Source organism: Pistacia vera, unplaced genomic scaffold, assembly GCF_008641045.1.
Source record: "Pistacia vera cultivar Batoury unplaced genomic scaffold, PisVer_v2 Contig1268, whole genome shotgun sequence".
Taxonomy (NCBI): domain Eukaryota; kingdom Viridiplantae; phylum Streptophyta; class Magnoliopsida; order Sapindales; family Anacardiaceae; genus Pistacia; species Pistacia vera.
Window position 1 is genome coordinate 188,542 of NW_022195323.1, and position 13,529 is coordinate 202,070.

General features: G+C 36.1%; 3 protein-coding genes across 3 annotated transcripts; 1 reads left to right on the plus strand and 2 right to left on the minus strand.

Annotated features, from left to right (window-relative positions):
- Nucleotides 1-56: 56 nt before the first annotated feature.
- On the minus strand, nucleotides 57-2,689 carry LOC116121304 (replication stress response regulator SDE2). Its single transcript, XM_031407257.1, has 3 exons — nucleotides 1,972-2,689; nucleotides 998-1,610; nucleotides 57-377 (listed from the first exon to the last, which is right to left on the minus strand). The coding sequence occupies exons 1-3, from the start codon at nucleotides 2,601-2,603 to the stop codon at nucleotides 231-233; spliced, it is 1,392 nt and encodes a 463-aa protein (XP_031263117.1). The 5' UTR covers nucleotides 2,604-2,689; the 3' UTR covers nucleotides 57-230.
- Nucleotides 2,690-2,922: 233 nt separating this feature from the next.
- Nucleotides 2,923-7,301, plus strand: LOC116121331 (beclin-1-like protein). The gene is made up of 10 exons (XM_031407292.1): nucleotides 2,923-3,135; nucleotides 3,577-3,917; nucleotides 4,039-4,209; nucleotides 4,575-4,699; nucleotides 4,911-4,959; nucleotides 5,342-5,500; nucleotides 5,808-5,893; nucleotides 6,290-6,361; nucleotides 6,704-6,853; nucleotides 6,956-7,301. The coding sequence occupies exons 1-10, from the start codon at nucleotides 2,982-2,984 to the stop codon at nucleotides 7,203-7,205; spliced, it is 1,557 nt and encodes a 518-aa protein (XP_031263152.1). The 5' UTR covers nucleotides 2,923-2,981; the 3' UTR covers nucleotides 7,206-7,301.
- A 1,406-nt stretch (nucleotides 7,302-8,707) lies between these two features.
- Nucleotides 8,708-13,144, minus strand: LOC116121323 (cyclic nucleotide-gated ion channel 1-like). Its single transcript, XM_031407279.1, has 9 exons — nucleotides 12,979-13,144; nucleotides 12,299-12,419; nucleotides 11,419-11,983; nucleotides 11,043-11,255; nucleotides 10,638-10,933; nucleotides 10,374-10,485; nucleotides 9,985-10,221; nucleotides 9,490-9,884; nucleotides 8,708-9,136 (listed from the first exon to the last, which is right to left on the minus strand). Exons 2-9 carry the CDS (start codon nucleotides 12,325-12,327, stop codon nucleotides 8,833-8,835), a joined length of 2,151 nt encoding a protein of 716 aa, XP_031263139.1. The 5' UTR covers nucleotides 12,328-12,419; nucleotides 12,979-13,144; the 3' UTR covers nucleotides 8,708-8,832.
- Between the last annotated feature and the right edge of the window lie 385 nt (nucleotides 13,145-13,529).

Here is a 13,529-nt window from a genome sequence, read left to right on the forward strand (position 1 = left end):
ATACTTAATAGCATTCATATTTTCGTCCAAATTAAAATGAGGTAGATATCAAGATGTTAAAAGAGGAAAAAATGACAATTTAGTACTAGTATTATTACACTGCCAAACAAAATTTATATGAAATTACAGGTCAGCATATCATACAAGACACTTTAATATAGCCTCATTTGTTTAAAGCCCATAATTCATCCACAACAGTACCAAGTCAGATAAAACACATTACATAAAACTCACTTTTTTGCAAGCAGCTTCTTTGGAAGCTTCTCCACAGGGGTTGATTTCAGCAGGAAAAGCCTGGCAGCACGCTCTTGCAAGGTGCCCCCACATTTTAGCCCACGTACTTGGAGTTCAGACTTTAATCTTTCCATGCCAAAAGCCTATCAAAACAACAAAAGAATCAAGTTAAACGAACTAGTGACTGATTGTAGCAAGATTAAAGACTAATTAACACTGACCACAATGTAAGACAGCATTGCTAAGGAACTATGATAGAGACAATTCAATTCATTCAATGGTATGAAAATTTATTTGAAAATGATTTCATATGCAGGATTCATGTCAACCAATCAGGAAGAGAATGAATGAATTCAAAAATGGGAGAATTTTTTGTAGAATGCATAAAACTAACTGATCATTCTTATCCTCATGAGGATAAACTATATTTCATTGGTCAAGAAATGAGGATCAGACTAAATAGAATGCAGCCAAAGCCCTAAGGAAACATGCAAATAGATTAAATGATGATATATATTATGAAAGTTAATTTAGACAGCAAGTAATTTCTTCAATTTATCTTCTAAAAGAGGTTACCAAAATTCCCTTAATTACATTATTATGCACACAATGCTCATAGGTAAGTCCTTGAAACAAAAAAATTAAAATTAAAAATTAAAAGAATTATGCAATACCACTATCCGGATATCAGACCAATCAATCAAGTCAAACAAACGAAAAAGTGAAAAAAAAAAACTAAAGAAATTTAATATAGCAAGCACACCTCCATCTCCACTGCTGAATTGAATTCATTGAAATCTAATGGCCTCTCCAATTCTACAACATTTGTAGAGGCAACAACTGCTTCTTCAGGAACTCTGGACTTACATTCAGAGGCACCAGTAGCTTCAGCATCCATTGGTCTGCTATCATATCCTTCCTCATTTCCTGAACTCAAAACATTTGGGGAATGACCAACTACTTCCTCTGTATTTCCAGATGCAGGTCCGCCACAGGACTTGTGCTCAGATTCAATTGCAGAAACAAACTTCGGCTCCAAACAGGAGGCTCCAGTGCTCTGCACCTTTTCTTCATGAATCTCAGGTTCAACCACAGCATTCTCTTCATGGCTTACATCTTCACCAGAACATCCACTGGATTCCAAGTTTTGCTGCACAAGAATCTCTTTCTCTTCTTCAGAACCACTCTCAGAAGAACCTCCACCAGAAAATTCTCCATCCGGTTTCCCACCCGTGACTGAACCTGTACTCCCCTCAGTTTCCTTATTTGAATCTGATTGATTACTATTATTCAAAACAATAGATTTCTCATTTTCCTCACCATCGTCATCATCACTATCTTCATCTTCACTTTCACCCAATTTTCTCTTCCCCATCCTAACAAAACATATGCAAAGTGGAACATCAAAACCAAAATAAAACAGAAAACAAATTTCTCAAGAATTTGATAATTTCAGTAATGCTCTATTTGATAGCATATAAAATGAAGTATTTTCTACAGCCAAACACATATTACACATTGCATTAAACTTTCCATTGTTTTCCCCATATTTCTCAAAAATCCTAACAGATTCAATCGAATTAAAGTGAAAACTTCTGGATTCAGTTGAATCAGATAATGATAAAAAGAAACTTGTATACACACAGAACAAGAAACCCTAACTCCATTCCTAAGCTACACCAACTGAATCATTGAAACAGTTATATTAAATGAATATAATTAAAGATGAGCCCTTACCAAATCTTCAACTTCTTGGCCTCCGCTGCTGCTGTTCCAACGGCCTTTCGTTTACCATTGCCACACGCCTCTCTCACAGATTCCTCAACCTTAGCTACACATTTGGCCGACTCCTCTCTATACCTAGCCACGTACTTCTCGGCCTCTCCATCTCCAACTCCCTTTTTCCCTTTTTTCGCCGCCTTCTTAATAAATTCCTCCGCAATTCTCTCCAACCTCCTCTCCTCTTCCTCCGCCTTCCACTCCTCCAACTTCTTCTCCGCGTTCACGTGCCTCAACCTCCGTCCACTCATATCTCGACAGGCGTCAAAATTATTTGTCTTCTTCTGACCAGCCTTCGTAGCCGCGCCACGGAGTAAAGACCCGAACCCACCTTTTCCTCCCAAAAGAGGAAGCACAAGGTGGAAGGTGATGTTGTCATCGGAAATTACGGATCCGTCCTTCAATTGGAGGCCAGAGTAGATGAGTCGCTGAAGGTGGGTGGGTACTTTGGTGGCTTCATGGATGCGATTCTTGATCTCGTGGCCATACACACGTGGCGTAGAGAAATTTAGGGTTGCGGTTTTACCGTTCAGAAGCTTCACGAAGAGTCGTAATGGCTTCAGACTTATGTCCTGAACCTGATCTTCCATCTCTTTGCTTGTAGAGAAGATAATCTATTTGTGAATTATGAGTGGACAAATACGAGTAATCTTTGATTTGGGGCTATTGTGTATATATGAATCATAAGAGCCCTAATTGCTCCCTTGTTTTTTATATAATTATTTATAATTTCATTAATATTTTTTCGAAAATACAGAATTATTACTTCACACGTGTACGTTGTAGGTCCCATTCCCACGAAAGTGAACACTTTGGCTGACATGGCATATTCTATCCGAGATCTTAGACGATGCGGGATAGAATGGATATCGGGTATAAATAAAATCCGAACCAAACTAGTTTACCCGATCATTATAAAAGAGAATGACTAGAATTTAATTTCGTCGATCTCAGCGAGGAACAAAGATATGATGAAGAAGGAAGACCTTACGGATAAGGGTCGGACCTTGTCTGTGGATCCAAATCTACCACGATGGGCATGCCAGAACTGTCGCCACTCCCTTTCTATCGTCGGCGCCGATTCTTACGCCGACAAATACTTAAACGACTCTGCTCGCTCCAGTTAGGGTTTTCTCTCTCTCCTGCTATTAATTTTACCACTAGCCATCATTAATCAGTTATATTTGGCGCTTTTATTAATCAATTGTTGAATGTTGACTTATTTTTAGTCGAATTATTTTTTGTCATCGATATGAATTCCTTGTTTTCATTGTTTTTATGTGAATTTTAGCTTATAACCGTATTTATAAGTTCCAATTTTGTCACAATGGCGATTGAGGTTTTAGTACTTAGATTTAACTCTTCTAAGTCGTAGACCTATATACAGCTGAGAATCCTATTCCGTTATAAGCTATTTGCAATGTCATCGTATACATAAACAGATTTCAATTGAGTGCAATCTATTTGGGTTAACATGCAGTAGCACTCAGGCTTATATCTTGAAATGTCGTTAGTGGAATAAACTTGGTGTTATTGACAATGAGTTTGGATGGACACATGCAGCAATGCAGGGCTCTTCAATTCATGCGGCCAACAGTGTGCTAGGTTCAACCAGGATGGATAATTCTTTTGTTGTGTTGCCAAAACAAAGGCTTCAGTTGCAAGGGGTACCTCCACGTCCTCGTAGTGCAGCTAGCCAACCTGATGTGGGCCAGTCTGGAAAATCAATGGATGAATCTTTTGTGGTTGTGTACAAGTCTGAGTCTCCGTCTGATGGAAGTGGGGCCCAATTACTGTCACCAGAAGGAGGAGCAAATGGTCCTTTACAGCCAAACAATTCTGGCTTCCATTCAACTATAACTGTCCTTAAACGTGCTTTTGAGATTGCCAAAACCCAGACACAGGTATCCACAACTTTTTTTTATATTGGTTTTCGCACTTTTCTTTTAATGTTTGAGCTTCTTGTTAATGTCCGATGTTGATGTTTCAAAGTATTTAGATTACAATCTTGGTGTCTCCTTCCAGGTTGAGCAACCTTTATGTCTTGAGTGCATGAGGGTGTTGTCTGATAAACTTGATAAGGAGGTTGAAGATGTAACAAGGGACATTGAAGCATATGAAGCCTGCCTTCAGCGCTTGGAAGTGGAGTCACAAGATGTCCTTAGTGAGGCTGATTTTCTCAAGGAGAAATTAAAGGTGCATACTTGGAAATTGTTGTTGATGTATATGATTCATTCCTGCATTTGTAAACATAAGTATATTAATTATTAATAATCCATAAGGTTGTTGTAATGATTAATATACTTGACAAAATGCAAGTGGTATTTGGGAAAAGACATGGTCGGCTCATTATTACAAATCATTTGAATATACATTCTAGTTTACTATATATTGTTCAAGGAGCTGGACAAAATGATGAATGAAGTGAAAGGCTAAATCTCTAAATTAGGATTACATCTCAGCATCCTAATTTATGTTTAATTGATATCAGCACGAATAGGTTTTGAAATGTTTTGCATCTTGAGTACAAAAATTATTTATCTTCTCCTGATGCTTTCTAGATTGAGGAAGAAGAAAGAAAACTTGAAGCAGCAATAAAAGAAACAGAGAAGCAGAGTGCAGAAGTACATGCTGAACTGAAGGAACTGGAGTTAAAATCTAAACGTTTTAAGGAACTGGAAGAGCGGTATGTTTCTTTAACAGATACTCTTTGGCTAATCATGCCATTTACAGCCCCCACTTTGTGTTTGTATATCAATATAAACTGTGATGCTCTCTACTTCTTTTAATTACTCTTTAAGTTCATTCTTTTTGTAGTTGACATGCACTTTATATTGATAGAACCTTGTGATCGGTAGTTGTTCCTTTTTCATGATTCTCAAACTAAATGTTGACAGGTATTGGCAGGAGTTCAATAATTTTCAATTTCAATTGATTGCTTATCAGGTGATTTGATTGTCTTCCCTGTCATTTTTGTCCTCCAATAGCAAATTAGTTTAAATTGACTTCAGAAGTTCCTAGGGATTTGATCATTACAATAATAATTTCATTGTTCCTTTTCGTAATGGGGCTTCCAAATTATCCTTAATAGTTATATGAGAACATTAATTCAACCACATCGTAATAGATTGATTTGGTAAATATAGTTAATTGTTTTCTTATAGGTCATTTGTTATGCTGATCTTCTATGGTTGGAGAATACACACTTCTGTTATCATCTTGATATAACATTTATAGAAGTTTTTACACTAAAACCATCGCTCATCATCTATGGGTTCAATTTGCTTTTACTGACATCTTCTGTGATTAAATAATTATCTCTTAACAGGAAGAGAGAGATGCAATCTCAGCTAAAATTGAAGTTTCGCAAGCACATTTAGAGTTGTTGAAGAAAACCAATGTAATGAATGATGCCTTCCCCATCTTTCATGATGGAGAATTTGGAACAATCAATAATTTTCGGCTTGGACGACTTCCTAAAATTCCTGTAAGAGAAGAGATCATTTCTTTTAAATCTTTTGAGAATTTTCATTCGCTTGCTAATGGAAATGTTGTCCTTTTGTTGGCATACCGCAGTTTGAAATACTTATACGTTGGGTTTATAGTTTGATAAAATTGAAATAAATGGTGCTGCATACATCTTTATATAACTATTGACCGCATAAAAGGGGGATTGCTTCCTTCATTTGTTCTTTGTATCATATTCCACTGTTCTGTATTTTCCTGCAAGATGTTTTCAGATAGATTGGATTAAGGCTTAAATTATACTTTCAAATTTCTGTGGAAACATTTAGGTCGAATGGGATGAGATTAATGCTGCCTGGGGCCAAGCTTGCCTTCTCCTCCACACAATGTGCCAGTATTTCCGTCCAAAGTTTCAGTATCCTTTTCAATGAAGCATTACTGATTTCTGCTTTCTATTAATTGTTCATGTTATCCTCTTATGGTTGATGATGTTTAGTACAGAATACGTACACATACAAGTGTATACCCATCTATGTAGATGGGTGTGCCTTTTTAGCATGGTGCTTACCTCTTAATATGAATTTACTGTTTTTGTTGCTGAAGTCATCATGCCAAGATTTCTCAAATTTTTACAAAGGATGAAATTTGACTGTATCATTCAGTAACTAGAATGCATCAGTGTTAATTGTCCAATTTACTGGAGAAGCTCTATTTTTCTGAAACATTCAGTAACCAGAACTATGCATTTTAAATTGTTCTATCCAATTCTGCTGTAAAAGGATATGTGATATCCTTAATCAGTAACCTTCAGCTATCGGATAAAAATACTTCCTATGGGGAGCTACCCACGGATAATGGACAGCAGCAACAGTACTTATGAACTGTAAGTACTAACTACTGCATTGGTGTTGATTTGGATTTCTTTAAGTTGATGGAAGTGTAAGTCGGTTATGGTTGAATGTGGTGCATGTTTTAATTTGTTACATGGTGTATAAAGTGCAGTTTTATCTAAATATACTTGATTGATACTCAAAAGATAATTTCTTACGCTTGGCTAGAAATTATTACTTTCCATATTAATATTATATGATAGAAATAGCTGTGATATAGCAGAGATTCAGGGAGATATCCTTAGATTGGATGTAGAGACCATGCCTCTATTTCATTCATCAGTTTTTCATATTTTTCTTATCGTTGAATGTTAATTGATGTGAGAATATCTTAGGTTTGGTCCGGTGAATTTGTTTTGGAGCACTCGCTACGACAGAGCAATGACATTGTTCTTGACATGTCTGAAGCACTTCGCTGAGTTTGCATATTCTAAAGACCTAGAAAATAACATTCCACCTGATAAATGTTTCAAGTTGCCATACAAGTAAGTTCTCTTATCTCTAAAAATAGAGCAAATAAGTATGATTAGATGTTTTCTTCTTTCATGCTTCTAAATGTTTCCTATGATTATGGACAAATCATGCAGGATTGAAAATGACAAAGTTGAAAATTACTCTATCACACAGAGCTTCAATAAGCAAGAAAATTGGACCAAAGCTCTCAAATACACTCTCTGCAATTTGAAGTGGGCTCTCTACTGGTTTGTTGGGAACACTAACTTTCAACCCCTAAATGCAACGGTGGCTTCCCCTACTGAAGTACCTGCTGGAGGATCTGTGTACTCGAAGCGTGGCACTGACATCAAATCTTCAGCTCGTAACTCGTCAAAGCCATGATATAGAAATGTGATTTATGTTAATCAGTATGTAAATAGAAACTGTTCAATATGCTCTGTCTTGTGCAGTTAATGGCATGATTCATTACATTTTAAAGTTTGGCGATATCATTTTAAGAATAAAAAATAAAAAAATAAAAAATTTTAAATCTGGACAAAATATTTGATAGAATTAATAATAGTATTGTGTTAAAGTTTATCACACTGAAATAGTTAATAGTATTTGGTAGAATTACAATCTCGTTTCCTTGCCGATCAAGTACAATTTTGGACAGGTCTCGGGGAGGAGGAATCACAGAAAGTTATCAATTGTCAAGTGCTTTTTCAGCCAAATGGTGCTCTTTGTTTTTTGAAAAAAAAAAAATTATTTTCGTTCACTGTCAGGGACTGTACCGCCAGTTTATATTTAATACCTGTATTCTGGCTCGCAAATATTCTGATATTATAAGCGCGTAGAAGATGCATGATGGCAAATTTAATCCCTGGCCTGCACGATGAAAAGCCTTTTCAACCCTAATACCATGCAAGTATTAATTCATGCACATTTCAATCTTAAGATGGAAGTTGCTTATTCAAGTTGAAATCATAAATCATGAGATTTGCATGTAACAAACACAGAGACCTAACTGATCAAACCATTGGATTGCCCAAGCATATCTAATTGTCTATATATTCGCCTCAGTTACATATTATCAACCCCACCAGCAAATAAAATAATTAAGTTGGGCCAATTATGAATCGCTTAATTGGATTCCTAGCCATTTTCCTATTACTTTCAAGGTCAGCCTTCACTGCACCGTCATGTTCTACTGTTAACCAAGGGCTAGTCCCTTGCCTTGGTTTCATTAAAAGTAACACGGACCAGCCCTCAGCATCATGTTGTTCAGGTACTAAGGCTATCAGCGATGAGGCCAAAACTCAAGGTGATCGTCAAGCTATTTGCAAATGCCTTAAGAAAGCACTGGCAATTGCTGGAACATATGATAAAAATCGTATCCCTCAAATTCCCAAAAGTTGTGGTGTCCCCATTTCTCTCCCTCCAATTGATTCTTCAACTGATTGTTCCACGTAATCTTTCCCTCCTTTTCTGTCTTTTGCGCTTGTATGAAACTGAAAGATTCTAATGTCATATTTTCTGATGCAGGGCTATTGCTGAATATATCTTCTAATCATCGGAAAACACTGCCCCTGCCAGCCGAAATTCTACTGCATTATATAAATGTACCAAATAAATTGTGTCCTGGGATGGACTACTCAATCTTCAATGAAAAAAATTTCAATTTGAATTTAATGAAACACATTCGATGAAATAATTGACAGTAATTATGTACTGTTATGATTTCTCTCTTCCATAATTATCAATATAAAGATCATACTGGTTTCCCATTAAACTAGACAAAAGGCATGTAAAATTAAAGGGGAAGTAAATTTATAATGAAAATTTGTTCAAGAATCAATGGAGCTTGTTCCAGAGGCAGAGAGATAAACGGTAAAAGACACAGCTTGCTTCAAACCTGATACTATTAAAATTTATTATATACGCAGACTTATTACATTGTAACTTTACGTGATAAGACAAAAATCTGGTCAAACTACTAAAGACTAAATTACTTTACAATTGCACCTCTCTAGAAGTCTCTGGCGGTAAAGTCGGGCTCAGCAGGCTTTTGAGGTATAATAAGTGGTGGTAACCTCTGGGTCAATCTGGTGCTGCGTCCACCACTCTGCCGCAATGGTCGCAGTAGATTGGCTGCAAATTTTGATGCATAGATAGTTGCACCAAGGCTTGTAGAGCTCGTCTCTGTTGCCAGAGCATCTTGAAATCTGTCTTCTTCTTCACGTAAGGATTTTGCAAGTTTCTTCTTGCAGTACCGGCGCCAAGCTGCTTGTACAAAACGTGCTGCCCACGTCCTCCACTGTACCGAGTGTAACCTGAAAGCATTATCACCGCAATATGACCCATTATGAACCATCTTTACAATCAAGAAAAATGAATAAAATTAGAAAAACCCGCAGTTCCAATAGAGCCAGCTAAGTAATTTTTAGTCTTTCTCTATCTCACATGATGGCATCAGGGATTAGCAAATCCAATTTCGCCTTCTTTTCATCAATTATTATTTATGTTTAATTCCACACAAATTACTAAGGGCAAGATGAAATTTGTACGTCTTATAGAAAGGTCTTAATTTTTGTGGCGGAATCGTCCTCCAATTAATAGTTAGTTCTATAAGTATCATGGCGTTATCCAAGAGAAAAAAGAGAAATAACATTATTTGAGTTCTTGCCTGAAAATGTGCTGAAGCTGCTTGCTGTTAAGACGCCGATACTGAGAGGCAACGAACTTCAAGTCTTCAGCCATGAGAGCAAAGGCTTCAACCTCTGATAGAGCCTGTACAGTCCAAGTCGAGGTGGGAAGATTGGAGGAGGATTGGGGATCCAAGGCCCACGTAAGAAGAGCTTCTCCACAGAAGTCAGTAGCTTTGAGATAAACAGCATTAAAGAAGCCAGTTCTTCCACCATTAGTGGTTGTAGATACTAGATTGCCTCTCATGACAAAAATCATCTCGTCAACCGGATCCCCCTCGCGAAGAATGAAGCTCTTCTCCGTGTAAAGGACAGGCTTCAGACGATCACACATTGCATCTAATAATTGCTCATCCATTTTCTCAAACATTGGAACCTAAAATAAGTGTTGAAAAACGTTTTAGCTGATCTTTAAACAAATATCTTATAAAGTAGGTATTTTTTATTTTCAAGAAGGTTATGGAAAAAACACTCACTTTCTTGAGTAGATCCCAACAAAGATGATGCTTTATATCCCTCCTGAGATCTTTAGGAAGGTTACGAATTAGAGTGTCTTCTTCAACACCTCTTGTTTCTTGCCATTTATATTGTTCATATTTTCTAATTCGGTCCTTCAGATTTTCAGGGAGCATACGGTGAGACATCCACTGCTCTGCATCTCGTCTCCTCACTCTCATTTCCTCTACTCTAACAGTTTTAGATTGCAAATATTTCTGCAAAAGCAGAAGAAACAATTTTTAGCACTTGACTTCATCAAATCCTGGACTGTGAACTTGTGCTTACAGTCGATCATCTAATATGCACACCGCATGCTCAAAGCATTGATTTCAAAAGACAAAAATAATAAAAATAAAAGAGGCATTACCTGCATATTGCCAATAAGTAGAGCAAACAAAACTAAACCAGAGATTGATATGAAGAAAGCAAAGAAAATCTCTGCCACAAAGGTGCTTGTTTTTAGATTTTGGCCCAAAGAACTGCAAAAAATAGCAAATTACAACTTACATAAATGGCAAATTTCACACACCCATTTCAATGTAAATTTATTTTCATTTCTTCCTCTTTTTTTTTTTAAATCAACATTTAATCATTGGATTCTAACAAATTAGAATATCACATGTACACAAACCTAAGATTACGCAGACCCCACCAAAAGCAGTAAAAGAATTTCTTTGTAAAATCCCTTTCTTCAACCACCCTTGTCCGAAGAGCATCAATGGATATACCAAAGTTGAATTCATTCTTTATGTCATCAGGATCAATAAAAGGGCATGAATTATTCAAAAACACAGCGTTTGATTGATTTTTCTGGCAGTACAACCAATCAAGTTTACATTCAGTCTGAGTCTGATCTTTTTTGCACTTTTCACGCCAGCAGCTATCTTGTCGTTCAATTGAATACAAGTACCAAATGGCTCCAATTATCTGACATGTCACATTTTTCAATGATGAGAAAATCTATATGATCCCTTAGAGATGGTGCTTCAGATTTTTAAAAAAAAAAAAAAAAAAAAAATGTCAAAATTAAACTTACATGACTGGCTAGCATATAAAGAAAGAGATTTAGAGCAGCTCCAGCCTCTGCTGTTTCAGTGAGTATGCCAGAAGTTCTTTTGACATCGTTGGACAATGGATAAAACCGAACAATTCTTGGAACATATTGGCATAAAATAACAGCTTTCAACATCTCCTTTGTGATTAATGAAACTGGGCCTTTCGTAGAGGGGATTATAAGTAAAACTACCACCTGAGAAAGAAAGCATTGTTAAATGGCAAAACTAGTCTGTAGGAATCCTCAAAGAATTTCTACAAAATAAAAGAATCATGTTCTACCTACAGTGAAACTTAATATTTCCTCTCTAAACAGACAGTCGCTCCCAATAGAAGCGCGAGAGAAAAAGAACACAAACCTGTGGTAACGGAAGAATTGCCAGAATGTCAACAATGAAGTAGGAGGTCAAGTATCTTTTGGCTATAGCCGTAGGATCATTAATCAACTCGCCCCTTCCAAACACTCGAGAAGAAGGGGCGATAAACCCAGTGCGGAATTGAAATATTATATGAAGTATATAAAAGATATCAACGGATGTACGAAGGAGACAAGCAGTGATTTCTAAAGTCACATCCAAATCAAGGCATTTATTGTTTCCATCAATCACTAGGATATAAAAGAACAATGGGTCTATGGCCAATGCAATCACACAAGAGAGCATAAATATTTTGTTCCACCGTTGAAGAAACGAGTCTTGTGGGTCAAGAATTTTCTTTCCAGATTCAGGTTCCTTTGCTGACTGATTAACATGAGAATTTAATGGCTTCTTAAAGCCTTTAATTCTTTCAGATCCCAGTTGGAAGCCTCTCTGAATACTTTCAATAACAGCACTTATAGTTGGCCTAATCCTTCTTGAATATAACCCATTCTCCAAGGATAATTGCCTCTCTGATTCAGATTTTTCTGAACTCCAATCTTCAAACCTGAAAAAAAAAAACAAAAGAATAGATATAGAAAAGAAAACTGCATAGGCCAAGTTTCACCGGAAAAGTAAACTGATCAGAAGCCACCAAAATTGAATCACCAGTAAGCAACACAGAAGAGGATGACTGAATGTTCCAACCCATTAAAATCTTGCGGTCAACATGAATAACGAAAGTCTGGTTTATACTACTGTGATTAACTAATTGATTATGCTATTGAATTTGGCAATTTTTTCAATTCTGTTACTGTATAACATTGTGAATGAATTAAAAAAAAAACCAACAAAACGAGAGGTGCAGCCCAAAGAAACTAACCTTACGAATTTAACACGCCCCATGGTCATAACTTCCTGCTACAATTTTTTTTCCAGTGTCAACTATGAAACCGATTTGTATTTAATTTTTCGCATCAACAAAGTTATTAGGTGCCTTCGCCCTGCAAAAGTTCAACAAAATTTGTAACACAAACTCTTAACTTAAACATAAATAAATAAAATCACACCAAACCATTTTTTATTTTTATTTTTTACTTCTACTGTGATACATAATTAACTAATAAATTATGCTTCTCTCTTGCGAGAAACTGAAACATTTATGAAAAATCAAAAGCATGTTTAAGAAGTGAATTCGTTTCACTAAAGGAACCGTATAAGGGAAGTTACATATTCAACAAAAGAATATTCTATAATTATCCCAAAGATGAGAATAAGAAAAGGTATTGCAAAGATCAATTCTAAACTTTTGAACTCTGCCATTACAATGAAACATTGTAAAATTTCTCTTAGTATAGGAGAAAACTAAAACAATAAGGAAAATTAGAAAAAATCTTTATGTAAATATGGTTTGTTCTCCGGGACAGAAAAAAGAAAAAAACCAACTCTCTAAAGGATTTCTGAAACAGTATTTTCCATTCTTTCAAAAATAAAAATAAAAGTTCTTCGCATAAGGCAAACAGAAACTATAAGAACACGGAGAGAAAGAAAAGTTACACATACTCTTATCCTTATGAACTATGAAACTAAAAGATACAGTTTAAAGAACTGAAAAACAAGATAATATGGTCAAGTAAATGCAGAGTTTTGAAAGGAAAGTTCGTGGGGAAGTCTCTAATGGCAGTTACTGTCAGCGTGTTAAAATAGAAGAGAAAAACAGAGAGAAGACGGAGTCGACTGAAAACAAGAGTCAAGACCCCCGCCACCCTCCAAGAAATTGTTTACGTACAATTTGTATTGGACTGTGGGATCGACATGGGCCTACGGGGACAAAAATAGAACTACACATTTGAAAGTTTTTTAGATATAATTATGATTTACGTTAATGAAGAGACCCAATATCCATAACAATGTTTCCTTTTTACAAGGATAAATCAAAATCAAAATGAACGATATCTCAAAATTTAAAGTGTTATTAGATATTTTAGTGATGGGTCCGAGATAAGCTAACAAAATCGAGGGGGAGGAGTAGATGAAAACATGAAAGGTGAAAGTAATAGAAACAGTTGAACCAATGTGAGTTGTGACATTGGGATTCATCTAATCAAGTTGTT

What these genes read in the sequence shown, in the direction of transcription:
- LOC116121304 (XM_031407257.1), bottom strand. Translation starts at nt 2,603, where the DNA reads ATGGAAGATCAGGTTCAGGACATAAGTCTGAAGCCATTACGACTCTTC. An exon ending in GCCAAGAAGTTGAAGATTTG is followed by an intron (nt 1,611 to 1,971) that starts GTAAGGGCTCAT and finishes ATGTTTTGTTAG; the next exon opens with GATGGGGAAGAGAAAATTGG. An exon ending in ATTCAGCAGTGGAGATGGAG is followed by an intron (nt 378 to 997) that starts GTGTGCTTGCTA and finishes TTGTTTTGATAG; the next exon opens with GCTTTTGGCATGGAAAGATT.
- LOC116121331 (XM_031407292.1), top strand. Translation starts at nt 2,982, where the DNA reads ATGATGAAGAAGGAAGACCTTACGGATAAGGGTCGGACCTTGTCTGTG. An exon ending in TTGCCAAAACCCAGACACAG is followed by an intron (nt 3,918 to 4,038) that starts GTATCCACAACT and finishes GTCTCCTTCCAG; the next exon opens with GTTGAGCAACCTTTATGTCT. An exon ending in TGTTTCAAGTTGCCATACAA is followed by an intron (nt 6,854 to 6,955) that starts GTAAGTTCTCTT and finishes CAAATCATGCAG; the next exon opens with GATTGAAAATGACAAAGTTG.
- LOC116121323 (XM_031407279.1), bottom strand. Translation starts at nt 12,327, where the DNA reads ATGACCATGGGGCGTGTTAAATTCGTAAG. An exon ending in GGGCGTGTTAAATTCGTAAG is followed by an intron (nt 11,984 to 12,298) that starts GTTAGTTTCTTT and finishes TTTTTTTTTCAG; the next exon opens with GTTTGAAGATTGGAGTTCAG. An exon ending in TACTTATTGGCAATATGCAG is followed by an intron (nt 10,222 to 10,373) that starts GTAATGCCTCTT and finishes CTGCTTTTGCAG; the next exon opens with AAATATTTGCAATCTAAAAC.